Genomic DNA, 16,833 nt, shown 5'->3' on the forward strand with positions numbered 1-16,833 from the left:
TTCAAAGTGGTAGGGCTTCAGTGAAAGGAGAAAAAAGCAACCTATCTGGCTTCTATACTTTGTCTGTTCTGGTATATTCCTGTTGTCAAAACTGTCCAAAACAAAATTTGTGTAAAGTAGGTTCATGCTTTAAATGTTAAAATGATAATACATGTATTTGTATTTGTTTTTGACATTGCCAAGGTGCTATGGGAAATTGAAATAACAGTTAGAAAAATAAAGCTGATTTAAAAGAGAAAAAAAAAAAAAGAAAAAAAAACCCAACAAAAAACCCACCCAGGCTCTTCATTGCATGTTTGCTGTTGTGGTGTTGAACCTGATCTCTTTTCCTCTAGATACCTCACCTAGTCCTTGTCCAGGGACTCTTTAGTGAATAAATATTCACTGTTCAGGTAATCCCGACCTTTGGGGTTTTGCCCCGGTGACGGATGGAGTGGGCTAGAGCTGGGGGGGTCAGGGGGGCCCTCAGCGGCTCCGGGAGCTGTCACTGCACTTACCTGGCCCTTCTCCCAGGGACGAGCTTGAGGTAAACTTTCTCCTTACCCAGAACAGACAGAAAAAACAGCTTTCCTGGGGTTATGTAGGCTGTTCTCAGCTGTGTCTTCAAGGGCCCCGGTGGTGGTGGGGGCCTTCACCCCTGAAGGAAAAAGGGCGGCCGCCTCCTCCCTCCCCTCCCCGCGCTCACCTGAGGGGGGGTGGCCGCCCTGAGAGGAGCGCGGTCGCCGTCCCCGCCGCTGAAGGCACCTGAGGGGATGCGGGGAGCGACGGCCGCCCCTGAGGGGAGCGTGGGGGGCGGGGTCTCGGTGCCTCCCGCTCCCTCAGGCCGGGGCCGGCGGGGGGCGCGAGGCGAGCGGCGGGGCTGCGGCGCGGGGCCGGGCCGCGGGGGGGCGCGCGGCGGCGCTGAGGGGCGCCCCGCCCCGTCACGTGACGGCGGCGCTGGGGCTCAGCATGGCGGAGGTGGCGGCCGCTCCCGCTGCGCCCGCGATCCGGAGCCGCCGGCGCTGAGCCGGGGCCGGAGCCGCGCCGAGCCGGCGGCCGGACCTGCTTTCCCCTCTCCTTCCCTCCAGCCGCCATGGCCGAGCCGGCGGCCGCGGGCGTCTCCTCGCTGCCCCGCGAGGTCCGCGAGCAGCTGGCCGAGCTGGAGCTGGAGCTCTCCGAAGGTGAGGAACATCGGGCCGCGCCGGGACCCCGCCTGCCCTGCCCTGCCCTCGGGGCGGCGGCCCGGGCGCCACGGCCTCCCGCGGCCCGGCAGGAGGGATCCTCTGTGTGAGGGGGCCGGGAGGCGCGGGGGGATTCGTGGGAGGGGAGGCCCGGGTGCGTGAGGGGGCTGTAAGGGAGGGAGGCTGCGTGTGAGGGGCTCTGAGAGGCTCCATCTGAGGGGGCTCTGAGGGAGCGGGGCTCCGTGTGAGGGGCTGGGGTGTACGAGGGGCTTCGAGAGGCTCTGTGTGAGGGGGCCGGGGTGTCTGAGGGGGCTGTGAGGGAGGAAGGCTCCGTGGGAGGGGCCGGGGTGCGTGAGGGGCTCCGAGAGGCTCCGTGGGAGGGGCCGGGAATGCGGGGGCTGAGGGGGCCCGCTGGGGACAGACAGGGCCCTGCCCGCGGGTGGGGCGGTCTCTGGGGGGGAAGGAGCGCTGGGCGCTTGGGGCGTGCGGGGTGTCCCCCGTCTGCCCCGGAGGACCCTCTGGGAGCCGATCCCCCTCGGGAGGGTTTTCCTTCTTGTGGGCTCTTCTCTGTAGCGTCCAGCGCGGGGTGCGGAGAGGGAGGGAGAGGCGGCGGGGACCGCCGGTGGTCCCGGGGCGGGGGAGACGAAGGAACTTTGGGTACATAAGGAAGACGTACCCGGTGTTCTTTCCACTTTTTGAATAAGTTCTTTTGCGTAGCCATAATCGGGACAGAGCATGCGCTTTTTTTTTTGTTTCCTTTTTTGCATGGGTATGTCTTTGTTTCCTAGTGCCTAAAATGCTGTTCTCAATATAGCTTTGGTGTAAAGTTCCCTTGTGAAGCCGGAGGGCGAGGGATGAATCCGAGGCAGAGGGTGAAGGTTGCAGAGCAGGTAGCTCTGTTTTGCATATCTTTAGTTTTCATCCCTCCATCAGGGTACAAAACTTGATGCCATGATCAGTGGCTTCTTGGGAGGGCTTCCTGCATGTTTACAATAATCTCCTAGTATTAAAACTTATGGAAAATCAAGTTTCAGTAACATCTTTACTCTGTCGCTTTGTCCCAGAAGATGGGGTGTATAAAAGAGGCGTATTTACTGTTGTGAAGGTTGGGAATTCATTCACTGGGCTGGGGGCTGTCAGCCCCCGCTGCCTGCACAGTCACACAGTGCCGGATGGAAAGGCTGTGGCAGCGCTTTCTTAACACAACTTGTTTGTAGTTAAACTTTTAGTATTAGCTGTTTGGGGTTTTTGTCAAATGTTTTTCAGATATACTTTCTGTAAACATTTAACTAAAGTGATAATGCTATCTGGTGTTTGGTTTTGGGTACTCCATGATAACAAAGAATTGAATAACATTCTCTCATGTTGCTCAAAATGTAACGTGAAATAATTATATATGTATTTTTAAGAATTTGCTGAATGTTTTAAGCATATGCTTGTATTTTCTGTGAAACTTGTTTCTTCTGATACTGAAAGCCCATTATAGTTTGACCCTGTAATATATACTACTGCAAACTTTAAAAAAATTAATCCCTTTCTAGAATGGCTGGCTGTGATATCATGCTAATCTTTAACAAGCTTCTCTAATAGCTTAAACTTCAGTGTTATAGAGTGAAGTTTTGCATGTTCTGTAAGTAGTTATCTGAATATTAAATCCACTGCCCCTTTCTGGGTTTAATGCTCAGGTTTCTTAATATGGATATTATGGATTTGTTTGTGCAAGTCACTCTTTCTATCAAAAAAAACATGAATACGAAGAATTTTGTGTGACTCTGTCCCCAAGCCCTTGGAAACGTATTTCATGGTATCTCATTGCCGAGATAACTGAGCTCTGACCTGTAAAGGAGCTGAGTGAGTCAGTGAGGTAATGTCATTGTACAGTTCTTTAAAAATACGCCCTAGTTGGAGGCCTAAGCGTAAAGATTTTAAGGCGTATGTGTGCATTGTTCAACTCAATATAACTATGAACTGTTTAGAGTAAACAATATTGAATAGAAGCATTTTATTAAAAATGGCAGTAATGCTTAGCGTTCAACTGATTAGTTGTTGCTCAGATAAGAACACTTGATCCCTTTTTTCCCACCCCCTTGTTGCAGCTTTATTTATTTCTAGGCTTGACTGTTTACTATGTAAATGTTTCTGTCGGGTTTTCTGGGTAAGAACACCTCGCTTTGGGAACAGGAGAGGAACTGTGCCTGCAGTGAGTTCTGCAGGAACCCCGGGGTCCCTGCCAGCAGGAACTGGGAGATGGCTGTGCCCTTAATGTGTGATCTTACAGTGGGGAGTACCCGAGTGCTGCTTGGAAGATGGCTTCAGGTGCAGGAGACTGCAGGCAAGGAGCATAAACAACTCCTGTGCTGAACCTCACAGTGAGTTTTATGCAGGGCTGCGTTACCAGTAACCACCACAGTGTAGAGAATTTATAACAGTATGGGGGAAATACAGTATTAAAATCTTATCTGGCGCTATACTCATGAAAGGTGCAGTGTCAGCAAGTAGGATGCAAAGTGGAGCAGGATTAGTTTAATGTATGTTTAAAATAGAAATCATAGTTTGCAATGATGAGCCATGAGACTTTCTTCAGGAACAATCTGTGCGGACGGAGCAACAGGACTAATTATACCTCTGCCATCCCTGGATTATTCCTTCCTGAGCCTTGTGGTCAGCGTGGCAGTAGCAATATTCCCATTCCTGAGTACACTTAAAACATCTAAGCAAAGTAGTGGAGTGTGTTTCAGGAACCATTAATTGTTTGTTAATCAACAGAAATTGCATTTTATTTTTTTTAGTCTATTATTGTGTGTCTTTATTTGGCCTCAGTGATTGATTTGAGTCTAACTCATTTATTCCTAAGTGCAGATGAGAATTCAGTTACCTTCTATCAGCACAAAGTACGTTATACGCAAATCTTAAACAGCACACTTTACAGAGACATCTCATTCCCTCACAGAAGGGATCAGTGCCATTGCCTCTAAGTATAAACGTTAAATAACAGTAACTGTATATAAGTAGTGAATTGGGTCATGGAACCGTGTGAATCCTGAAACCCGCTCATTACTTATGCTTTCCTCCTTTTCCCACTTTTGGGTTTTTTTTTTTCTTCCTAGCTGTTTTCTTCATCTGTCGGTAACACCCACATTATGCATCACTAATGATGGGACGGGCTGTCTTTATATTTGCATCTGCTGCTTTTTCATAAGTAGAAGTGCTGGGGATATTAACTTTAAAGAAGGCACTTCCCACTGTTTTCATGTTTCTGTGAGGATGGGAGCTCAGTGTTGTGCCTTTGGGGTTGAAGTGCAGCTGTGTGCGACGGTGAGTTTGTATCCACTATATGGTGCTGTTTATTGAAATGTTTGCGCTGGTGAGTTCACAGAACAAGCTAAAAGTCTGCATTCGTCCCATATTCAGATAAAAATGTTAGTATTAAAGCACTTGAGCGCTCGGCTTGGGGATGTCTGGGTGCTCTTACATTTTGGGTGAAATTTTCAAGTAGCTCCTCTCGCATTAACCTCATCACGGCGATGTTAATGGAGCTGAGAAACTCTGGAATAGCCAGATTCAAAGGTTCTAATTAAGCCCGTTCAGGGGATTGTGTTTTGTACAGCGCATGTTACGAGACTGTTGTACTGCTTGCGCAGTAAAGTTTGTTCTCTTGGTACAACATAGACGGTGGTGCCACGAGAGCTTTTGCTTTGGAAGTAGGAGAGCTGACTCCCAGGCCGTGCTGGATGGGCCAGCTTGTCTCCAAGAGGGTTAAGTGCACTCATAAAGAGCTTATTTGGCTGCTGGTTTTCATTTGACTACGGTTTCTGTCTTGTCTGATGGTTTTAACTAGTAGGAGGATGTTAGTGGAGTGAACTTCAGCTTGTGATACCTATGAAAGAATGAGGTAAGGGGAGGGGGCAATGCACCTGGCAGTAACGAGGAGTTCCCCTGTTGGCAGTTCAGGCCTTGAACGTAATTTCAGTCGCTTTTGGGTTATGTGACAGGGTTATCATATCCTTGCTTTTGCCTCATGTACAGAAGGAGCTGGTTTCTGTTTACTTTTCTAGTTAAACATACATTTTGCTGTCTGGTTTGTGATTTTTGCGTGGGTGTTTCTGTGAATGGCTTCATGCACCTGTGTTTGTTCCTTTCAAAGCTGATTGTCTCTTAGTGAAGAATTGAGGCTCTGCAGAGGAAGGCTTTGTATTAGGATTTCCAGAAGCTGAAGAAATAGCGAGGATGGTGGCATGTGTGGAAAAAGTAGTATCAGCAAAACAGTTGAAACCCAGGACTGAAGGCCAGCCAAATAGGATAGAACCTTACTGGAAGAAAACATGTTGACTCAAGCAAGTGGGTAGAGTCTTTATTTTGTTTGGCTTGAAAATTTCTTATGGAATCATGGTATTTTTCTGTTCTTTCAAAAATTGTGCATTTCAGTTTTCATTCTTTTGATTGCCAGGCGCCTGTCAAAGTAGGTGAGGATCTTTTTTATAGATTAAGTAGCTGAAGCACAGAATTTAAATAGATTAGAGAAGAGTCAAAGGAAGTAGTGGTCCAAGTGAGGACTGGCTGTGTGGATTTTGCTGAGTCAGCAGAAAGGTTTCACTTCAGTTTATTCCCTGCCATTCAGAGGGGAACTGTGGCTGTAGGACAGAAAAGGTTGAAGAAGAGCTTACAAACGTAAGCGAGTCAGATCTGATCATCTTGTAGCTAGCAGGACTTACAGGTGGGTTTTGTGCATTTATGCAGCATCTCACCCACAAGTCTTGCATTAGGCAAAGCTGGTAATGGGAAAGCTTTTATGTTGCTTCCTTAATTTACCTGCAGGACTGACAGCTGATGGGTACCGAATCTGCTGAGAAATCTGTGTGTGACTTTGACACAGTCTTTCTGTATGCAGCCAACAGAGGTACTGTTCTGAGGCGGTGCTTTGAAATGCATTAAAAAACCACCTTTTGGAGCATGTCGTAGGGAGCTGTTTACACAAATTCCGAGATGATCCTTCCTGCTTTGTTTGGCTTTACAAAGATTCTGATAAGAGCCCTTGCTTCAGATGACACTATTTTCTTAAGCCTTACAACCCAGGAAAAAGTGCTGCAAGCATGGTAGCACATGGATTCCTTGCAATGTCTGTGTCTGGCAGGAAAAGGAAATACAGCTCAAATGATGATCAAGAGGAGCAAAGTAACAAATCTCTCACCGGTGCATCAAAGAGAAGGTCCATAAGATGATCACAAACGTCTACTATGCAGATGGTCAAAGCAGAACGATGTAAATGATTAATGGCTTGGAGAGAGTTAAACGCAAATACTGAAAGAAATATTTTGGCTACCGTGAGTGGGAGTAGATTTTACTGTTGCTACATGATTGAGGCATGTAAACGTGCTGAAGGAAATAAGGGTTTTGGAGCATCCAGGCTGGTATAACAAAGAGTAACCAGGAGAGTTAAAGAACTTACATATTTTTGTGTTGTCCCTTTTATGCTTAGGAAATGAGGAACGAGTTTGGGGCTATTTTTAAAAGCTGCAGCTCTGACCCTTCGCCTTGGGGAGAGGAGGAAATTAGAGGCTTTAAAGAGAGTCCTCCACCTCCTCCCTGATTGCTTCTCTGAAGCTTTGCTAGAGTTAGAACCAGTTTTCCTCAGTCGGGTGGAGGGGACATCTGGTAGCAATGATTCCTGGTTTGTCTTTTCTGATTCCTACTGCTTCTAGTAGGGGTGGTAGTTGCAGTTTCAGCTAGGTTCTTAGCCTGGAAATGTTAATCAGACCTGCTAGCCTGACACATCTGCGCTAAAGCCGCATTTGGTGTTCTTTTTGTGGTGTCCTAGATAACTGATCTTCAGTTTTCTATTTTAAATTCTGTAGCATGAAATATTAAGTAGCAGATGTGATGGATGGTAGCATAACTGCATGGAGCCGGATTGCTGGTCTTTCCAACAGGCATCTAACTAGACAGTACTTGGAGCTCCGTAGGAAAGTGTGCGTGCGGAGCACCCCTCGTGTTTCTAGTTCATTGGTAATGCTGTGGAAAGGGTGATGGGTTCCTTCCTGATTCCCTCTATCTGACTAGTTTTTGTCATGAAGCTTTCTATTCATTGGACTTATCATGTTTATTCAGTGGCAAGTTTCAGAAGCCAAAGAGTGAACTAATGGTGAGAAGTCCCAGAGGTACAAGCAGAAGCTGAATAGTATCCTGTTTTCATTTGTTTCAAATACAATGTTCAGATAATTTCTTAAAATGCTTTTCTTTAATCTGTATGTCTCAAAGTTATAAAAGCATTTCCTGAATCTCTCAGTGAGTTGCTCAGTTGCTTTTTGGATCTGGATTAATAGAGAGGAACATTCCCCTGTTGAGGCTGATTCAGTCCAAAATTTTTCCTAGAGTTTATGAAATCAGGGAAGAGTCATCAGACCAGGATGTCTCATTCTATTAATTAGAATGGAAGAGACCTAAATTTGCACCATGTGTGAGGAAACAGTGATTTATAGCTAACGGATGCTCTGCAGGCAGCAGCATTCCATCTGCTACACGAATTTTCCCATTATATTTTGATGAAAAGTCTTGGGGAAAGCCTCACACCTGTATTTCTCATTCTGAATAATGTTTGCCAGTGCTGGGTTGTTACTCTTGTCCAGATATTTTTTTGAATAAAATGCCTGTTTCTATCAGCTTGCATTTTTTTCCAACTTCAAAGCTGATTGTTTCTGAAACACAAGCAGCAGAGGTTCTGTTTATACCAAAGATAGCCAACGTAAGAGTAACTTCACTTTCCTTGCCGCTTTTGTGAGCAAACACCTTCTTTTTAGTGTAACTTAAGCTGATTAAAAGAAAAAAAAAAAAGCTTGCTTAAAGTTTTAGCACTTCTCTGCCAACATAAACTTTTTCTAATTCTTGTTGACTTGAGAATTGCTGATACAAACTAGGTCTTTCTGGACTTTGAATTCCATGGGGATGGGAGCCCCCAGAGCCTACAGGGCATGCATTAGCGTATTTTGGGAACCCGGGCTGTGAGTTACTGCCTCACTGATCAGCAACTGAGCCTCTCAGAATTGTTCCCCAGCAGTCAGGCAACCTGCTTTCACCAGCTCCGTGTCCCTAGGGAGCAAAAACAACCAGGAGAATTGTATCCCTGCCTGATAAAATTAGGTCTTCTGTAATCTCTCTCGGAACAGCCGGATGGCTAGCTGCCTTGAAAAACATATGTTTTAATGCAGGAATAATGCATTCCATTTAGGATGGCTATAGCCGTGGGAGCTGGTTGACTTAGTGGATAAAGCACTCCCATTTTGCCTCTGGGATCAAGACTAATGTCAAACATCAGGTCTAAAGTGCAGCAGTGGAAAAGCATTGTTTGGATGTTTTTCCTGTCTTTCGCTCTGACCAGGGATGTTGTTCCTCTATCTTAGTCCTAAAGGAGTTTGAGAACTAAACCATCCTATTATTGAAAATAAAGCGTCAGTTGGAAAGACTAGGAGTTAGTGCATGTATTTCTAGATTGTAGCTCACTTTGCATTAAGAAAACTTATTTAGGAATAGCAACATTGATGTTCCTCTAAGAGAGATTTATAATAAATTTCTCTGAGAGCAGCATAAGTAAATTGCTGGAAGAAGTTCGGCTGTGTCCCTGCCTCTCCTGGTAGAGCTCCCCTGCACAGAGGGAAGGCACCGTTGTCATTGCAGCCACACACGTCTTCCTGGTGCCGACACAGCCCACTGTCCTGCTGGGAACTGACCCTCATGTGGTACTTCAGTCCTTCTTCCCAACTGCTGATTTTCACTACAGGAAGCTAAGAATAAGTATTTTCCACGTGAGCCATTGCTGTAGTGGCCGCAAGGATGGGCTGAGGGTGACTGGGTGGGTGCCGAGCTGTGCTGTGGGACTGGGAAGGGGTGACCAGGAGACAGGCTGTTTGTGTGGGACCAGCCGTGGGAGACTTCAGAAGCGCTAAGTTTGGAATGTACAAAAAAGAGAAGTTGTGACGGGGCATTTGGTTGGCCCTAAATTGGCAGGCTGTGATCTGAAGTGGGACTAGATTGAAAGCTGAAAGATTGGGTTCAGGTCCTGTCCCTACGTGTGACTTCACTCCGTAGCTCCACAGCCACTGTTCCAGAAAGGTGTATTAAAGAAGGTTTTGTGTTGCCTGCTGTCTCACCTGTGCCTTTAATGCTTCATTTAGAGTGCTGATTAATCTCTGACATGAAGAACCATTTCAGTATGAAGCACCTTTTCTGGCAGTACTGTCATCGGCTCGCTGGGAACAGCAGCGAATGCATGTATGCAGTATGGATGTCCTGATAAGACTGTTTTCCTTGCCTGGTGGTTGTGTCTTCATCATCACCTTTCACTGTAATTACCGGCTGTGGAAGCTTTGTATGCTTCTCTGGAAACAAAGATCACATAGATAAGCTGACCAGCCAAAAGCAAGCCTGAGGAGGGTGTCCTGGTTTGAAGAGGCTTTGAAGTTTTCTACTTACTTTCTAGACAGAGGTATAAGCAAAGTTAACAGTTGTAAAAGGTCGCTCTTTGCCTTTCTGTGAAGAAGGCGAGATGTGTAGGCCGCGTGGTGTTGTGCTGCCTGGCAGGAGCTGACATTCCTGCTCACAATGTGCATTGTCACCGTGGGAAGGAGAAGGAGAGTTCCTCCAAAAGCCTGGAAGTGACACGGCAAATTCCAGCCCGTGATTATTCAACATGCGGTGGAGAGCCGAGTCAGGCGGTCTGAGCGGGAGATGAAAGGCGCTCCATCCTCAGCGGTTCTGGTAGAGGAATAAACTGATCTGCAGCTTATTAAACTATGTTGTCTTTTTTTTCCCCCTTAATTGAATATAAGCAGAAAATGCCTATTAAAGGTGTTCAATTTCTGGCATTAAAAAAAAAAAAGATTGTCACATGTCCCTTAGGGGTGGTTCTCGCAAGGCACTGGTGGCATTTGGTTGGCTAAATGTGGGGCTGCTTGTGTATGTGAAAGGAGAAGGGTGTTGCTGAAAAGTTTACTTCAAATGAGTCCTTACTGTGTCTCTGAGCTGGAGAAGAGCACGTCGGTCCCTGTGGTTGGTGTGTCCTCAAGAGCTACAGCCCCAGTTTCATAACAGCCTTTGGCAGCAGAGTTGGCTCAAGATACTCTCACCTCTTAGCACTTCACTCCTTCCCATCACGGAGAGCACGGGCGCCTCAGCTCTGCCTTTTGTAAAGCTGTGAACTCTGGCGAGCTGGAGAGGGCAATTGATTAAGCTTTTAGGAATGTAAGCTTTGTTTCTTAAAAAATAATTAACCATTTGCTTCATTTCCTGAGCAGTGAAAGCATTTGTAGGTAACTAAATTTACAAATTATTTTTACACATTTTTTTTACGCTTTTGTGGCAATCCTGAGAAAAAAAATACCGAACAACACAAGACTGAATCCTGTCTTGTGTTAGCAAAAAGCAGATCTCGTAATAGTGAAGTGCTCATGTAAATGTTTTGTGAGGCTGAGACCTGTGTTTATTCTTAGGGCAGAAACATTAAGTGATCCCTTGTGGATTAAAAAAAAGAACAATTCTCATTGTAATTGGAATAAAAACCTCCGTACTTACGCAGTTTTGGATTGGAAGTTGCTGCAGTGAAAAGGGGGAAGTATTGTTCTTTTCAGAGTGTGGACAGGAAGCGGAGATGCACAGGGGTGAGGTGAGGGGCTCAGGCACACAAACCAGCAGCAGAGCCAGCGCGGGTCGGGGGTCTCCTGGCACTCAGCCCCTGCTCCATAGGGGAGGGTGCACTGTCGCTTACATCAGGAGAGACTTTGAAATACCCAGTCTGATAAATAGTAAGTAGATGTCTGTACAGTGTGCCAAGACTTTGCATCTTCTTCCCCCTGGACTCGGCACTGGTGAGGCCCCATCTCGAATGCTGTGTCCAGTTTTGGGCCCCTCACCACAAAAAAGACATTGAGGTGCTGGAGCAGGTCCAGAAAAGGGCAACGATGGGTCTGGAGAATAAATCTTATGGGGAGTGGCTGAGGGAGCTGGGGGTGTTCAGCCTGGAGAAAAGGAGGCTGAGGGGAGACCTTCTCGCTCTCTACAACTCCCTGAAAGGAGGGGGTAGCTAGGGGGGGTTGGTCTCTTCTCCCAAGGAACAGGCGATGGGACAAGAGGAAATGGCCTCCAGTTGTGCCAGGGGAAGTTCAGATTGGATATTAGGAAAATTTTTTACACTGAAAGGGTTATTAAGCCTTGGAATGGGCTGCCCAGGGAAGTGTTTGAAGCACCATCCCTGGAGGTATTTAAAAGACGGGCTGACATAGTGCTTAGTGACATGGTTCGGTGATGGTTTTTGTCAGAGTTAGGTTGATGGTTGGACTAGATGATCTTAAAGATCCCTTCCAACCTAGACAATTCTATGATTCTATATTCTTCCACATGTTCGGGTAATCTGAAGTTTAGCTGTGATGGTGGTAGTAAGTTTTGGTTGAACATGATATAAACCAGTTTGTGGAATTTCTCCTCTCTGCTTTAAATTCTCAAGTCCTTCCTGAAAATATCCTGAATTTTAAAAGTCCTGTGGTGCAGAAAAAAGTCAATTATTGAGTCCCAAACAGGGAGAATCATGGATGAAGACAAAGCAAATGAGTCAGATATAAATAATCCTATTATGTCTTGGCTGCAGCCACACCTAGAAACCTTGAGCAAACATTGCTGTTCTGTTTAGTTATTCCTGTGTTTGATACACTTTACTTGTTAAGTCCTGTTTTAAAATTGCAGCACATAAAAATTGTGTAGGGCTAGTCGCCATTTGTGTTAAAGACTTACCAACATCGTAATTTTGATCAGAGGCACAGATGCCTGCGTTAGAGCATAGTTAATTTGCTCTCGTATTTCCCCAAAACCAGAAAAATACAAAACCTTGGTGTTATCTTGGAAGGCTTTCAAGGCAATTCTTTTTTGCAGTAGGCCTTTAAAAAAAATGTCTGGCTAGAACAGGGAACAGGAAGAGGTAATTACCCCTTGGCTTTTGTGTATCAAACGGTTGTTCATTGTACAAAGCTTTGGTAAAACACTTCTAGTAGTATCTGGTTATAGCATGGAAGCCATAAAGAAAAGCCTTTGGGTCTACAAAAATCATACTTGATGTATTATGATTACTGTCATGTATCTTACTAGGTAATTACTTACCTAATAGCATGTGTCTCTTTCTTCCCTCTTTTGTGGTGGATAAGCTGATTTTTAATAAATCTGAACAAAGCTATTTTTCAGAAAAAAGAAAAGCCTGGACCCTTCTCCTCCATCCCTCCTCTGATTCTAATTCTTCTGATGTAGCTCCTGGAAAGGGAGGCCTGAAGTCTCATCTGTTAAGTGTGGCTGTTGCTGATTCCAGGGTTTTTTAACAGAGGTTAGGGTTTGGTTTTTGGTTCTTGTCCAGACACGTACCATTTGCTTTGCATTGTTCTTTTGTACTGACCGCTCTCCTTTGGGCTTTGTACGTGGCCTACGAGCTGTGATCCTCTGGCTCGGAAGGGCTGTAGAGATTTGTCTGAGCACACTTACCTGCAGTGATCCTTCCCGGGGTATCAGTGTCACAGTGTGACAGCACCTGATACTCAACCCCTTTGTGTCCCTGGGATGAGAAGGTAATTTGTTGTCTTGGACCTGATGGGAAAAGCCAAATAGAAATAGAGGCTCGTGTACTGGCAGCTCTTCAGGGGCTTATTTGTGGAGGATCCCTCTCATCTGCATTGAGTCTGTAGTAAAGGTGATGCTGGCTTTTTTTTTTTTTTTTCCCAACATTCTAGAGATTTAAATAAATTCAGCAAAGCAAAAAGGGAGAGGGGTTACAAACTAGGGTAGATGATGGTGACGAAGTTCTCCATGCCACGCAGGATGCCATAACTTGGCCTCTTCTCGTAGAAAAATAATTACTTCTTATGTTCTCTTGCTTAAAATTGCAGAATACCTTCCTGTGAACAAAAAGATGGTGTGAAAGACACAGCCATGTTGTACGGCACTGCGGGCACACTCCTCTTCCAGCAGAGACAGAACTATTTGGACAGAAGGATAAAAGGAAAGACTTGGCATGGAGAACTGGGAAAGGAGTAAATAGTCTTCTATTAGAATTGAGTTTGGCTTCAGGTTATGAAAGATCTGGCAACAGCACAGCTTCCAGCGTGTTTGCTACTTTCTGTTGCTGTTGCCGTGCGAAGTGACAACCTCTCGGTTGTGGGGGTACATCTGCTCGTGGGTCTGTCTTGGGATCCGGACTGAGGAGCTGACAGCTTAGAAAAATTAGCAGTATTGCTGTTGAACACTTGCCATGCTGAGAGGACAGCCTGCAGAATAGTCCAAGAGAGGAAGAATGAAAGGACCTAGTGAAGTGGAGAGATCTAGGATGCAAGACCTGGGTTGTTTTTTTTCTTCTGTAATTCTACTATCGAGAATAGCTATTTAAGAATAGCTTAGATTTTCTGTGGGTGAAATGTGACAAAAAGTCTCCAAGAGTTACTGTCACATTGGAGTAAGCAGTTGTTGGATTGTTTCCACAGTTCTAAAGGGACTGTTTGAAGTTAGTTCATAATTCCTAGTTGAAAGGTAGATTTCTGCTCCCTCAGCACATTCTGCCCCAAGCAATTGCAGACAGCATCTCTCTTCTTAACTCACTAAACCAGTTAACGTTGGAGCTTTGAACATATTGTCTGCTATTTAAGTGTTACATACTGTTAGATACGTAAATGAAAGAGCCTGTGCTGGTTGTTCCAGGGAGTTACCTCATGGAAGGGAAAAGCTGACTTGGGTTTCCTGTGATATCCTTTACCTCTGATTGTGCAGGGTGCAGATTCAAAGCTGCCCTGCGTTATCTGTGGATGGAGGCACATATGAAAAGGAAGAAGGCAGCGAGGCTAGGGCAGCTTGCCAATTGCTTAAAGCCTTTGTTAGAGACTAAAGGAAACCTGCGCCCTTTTAGGCACTAGTACAGCCCCAGGGGCTTTCTTGGCCTCGTATGTAAAGAAGATGAAGGCAGCCGCATGGAAATGATTGCACACTTTTGCATGTCAGTCTACATTAGCTCTCTAGGTCCTGGTTGTTGTGTTTGAACGTGAAGATCTTGTGCTTAACTCTCAGGATTTCCATCCTGTGGGTCTGTCAGTATAGCACTTAAGCCATCTGTTGAAACTAAACCATGAGGAAAGTATCTTCTGCACACGAATGCTTGCAAAACCGGTCTCTTATTGAACTGCTGGGAGCCCGTATGTGACTTCATCCTGATCACAAGGAAGGAGATGTCTCCAGTGGCCGGGCTCTGCTGCGTTACCTCTGGGAAAGGTGTCTGCCTCTGTGATGGCAGGTTTCTCCATAGGAGAAATTCCTCATTCTCAGCTTGCTGTGTGCTGAAGTAAAAAGGAGAGACAAACTCAAGTATCAAAATAAATGTCAATTTTAAACCAGTGCAACCAAGCAAATTAGAAATGGGCACACTTTCACCCTCAAATCTGCATTCCTCTGCCATTTCCCTTTCCTCTGCATGAAAAGAAGGGTTTGGAGTGATTTATAGCTGTTTTGCTAGTCTCATTGGGACTGCTAGGTACAGTACTGCCGGTGTTGAGTGGCTGACGTCTGCAGACTGCATTTCTGGGCTAGGGTGGCTTTTGTTGTATTTTTTTTTTTTTTCTTTTTAGAGCTTTTAACATGAAATATTCAATCATATCTGTGCACAGCACAACTGATCCAGCTATCAAGCTTCAGAGAACTCTGATAAAGGTGTCAAGTTGTGAGCACATCCTGCATTTGTGGGTTCTGTGTGTTTGTGTATTTTCATGGAGATGGCAGCTACCCAAGGGTGGCTTTGGGGTTTCAGGAGAAATTAGAAAGCAGAATTAGCTAGGGCAAGAGGGAACATTCTCCGCAGCTTCTTGAATGGAGTCTGAGGTACTAGAGCCTACAAGGTGTTTTTTATGGATGCTCCAGATCAGCTGTCACTGGAAAGGGAGGTCAGCATTGTATTTGGTAGGAAGAGCTAAGCTGGGATACCCCAAGGAATTTATTTTTTTTCTATATTTTTGTACAGGTCTGTGTTGTGCTTCTAGAATGCCCAGTGCTTAAGAAGAAATGATCCTGTTGCACGAGGGATATTGAAGAGGAGCAATTGTTTTATTTCCCAAACATCATCGTTTCTCTTAAGAGATTATTATGTAGCATGGCATGAGTTTTACTTATATGAAACATATGGAGTCAACAGACAAGTCTTACTGAACAAATTGGAGGGCAGCAATCCAAACCAATGCCTGTTGTCTACAGTCTTCCTTTTCCAGGATTTTTGCTTAATTGCAAGCTTTCTATTTGGACTCTAATTCTTTAGTTTCTCTTTCTTGGCAGACTGTCTTGTCTTAAATTACTCCTGTCAACACGTCCTTAGCCCTTCCTGCTCCCCCCCATCCCCCTAAATTGTGTGGTACTGGCTGTGGTGCTTCAGATTGCTGTAAAAAGGCCATTATGTTTGTAGTTGAAAGCGAAGCCTGCTGTGAATGTAATATTTTATCAAAAAGATACAAGCATCTCCCTGTTAATATTATTACATTGACACATTGGTTTTATAAACATTTTAGCGTTCTTTGAAATGGTTGCTATCTAGTGATTATGGCTCCAATAGGCATAGTAACAGATGGTTCATATACAAGTACTTTTTATGTTGTTATCTATAGCGGAAATGAAAGGGAATGTTAAATTCTCATCTCTCCAGTGGTGGGGCTGGGGAAGCTCGTGGGTGATGTGGTGGAAGGTCTTGTATTAACATAAGATTGTGTGACCAAGGAGGAAGTAAACTAATATTTAGAATGATGTAGAATAGACTGGGGAGGGATAATGAGTCATGCTGGAGCAAGACAGTAGGGAGCACAGATACCGGACTGGATCGTAAGCCAGTGGAGCAAGGCTACAACTGGGGAGACCGCAGTGCTCTGTAGGATTTCGAGGTTGTAGAGGAGGGAGGACTCCTGCAGTTACTGAGAGGCCTGGGAAGTCCCTGCCTTTACCAGCCAAATAGAGATGGAATTAGGCCATGGGCGTCAGATAACTTTGCCAAGGTCATATTGTGGAGCTGAAGCAGCAGCTTTGCCAAACATCTGCAGTTGCCCTGTGCACCTGCGTTCGTTTGTGGCTGCCATCGTGTGTTTTTCAACAGGCGTGATGTGGAATCAGACACCTCTGTGTCCCCACAAATGACTCCAAGATAAGTCTAGTTTAACACCCTCTGCGATTCTTAGTTTGCCTTTCCAGGTGATGCTTTTGTTAAGTTTTGTCTTGGTTTTTTTTTTGGTTTGTTGGTTTAGGTTTTTTCTGTACATTTTAGAGTTGTATGTTCTTAAATTTTGCTCTGTCCGTGCCTAGAGAGGAATTAGCTAGCACTTCAGGATTTTTTCCTGCGAGAACCAGAGAGTTCAAAGTCTTGGGCTTCTGTTTTGGATGAGTAAATAGGAGGGCTTACGTGGGTATTTTGCATAATAATAAAAACAGGCTAATACTGTTAGAATTAAGTGCTAATGGGAAATAAAGCAATAAAGATTAGTTTCTTATTTAAAGTAATTCTGCTTACACCTTTGGGGGAGATTGGCTATTGCTAAGAGAAACTGCACAGTCACCTTTGCTTTAAATTTATTGCAGAATGAAAAATTAAAATATGATCTCACTCATTAAAATTAAGTAATTGATGTCATCACTCAAT

General features: G+C 45.1%; 1 protein-coding gene across 1 annotated transcript in view; it reads left to right on the forward strand.

Moving 5' to 3' along the window:
• Positions 1 to 1,072: 1,072 nt before the first annotated feature.
• Positions 1,073 to 16,833, forward strand: part of DIP2B (disco interacting protein 2 homolog B) — a 70,774-nt gene continuing 55,013 nt past the window's right edge. Inside the window, exon 1 of the mRNA XM_074165024.1 lies at positions 1,073 to 1,160. Within this exon, the coding sequence (XP_074021125.1) occupies positions 1,073 to 1,160 (88 nt within the window). The remainder of the gene's footprint in view (positions 1,161 to 16,833) is intronic.

This window comes from Numenius arquata, chromosome 29, assembly GCF_964106895.1.
Source record: "Numenius arquata chromosome 29, bNumArq3.hap1.1, whole genome shotgun sequence".
NCBI lineage: Eukaryota > Metazoa > Chordata > Aves > Charadriiformes > Scolopacidae > Numenius > Numenius arquata.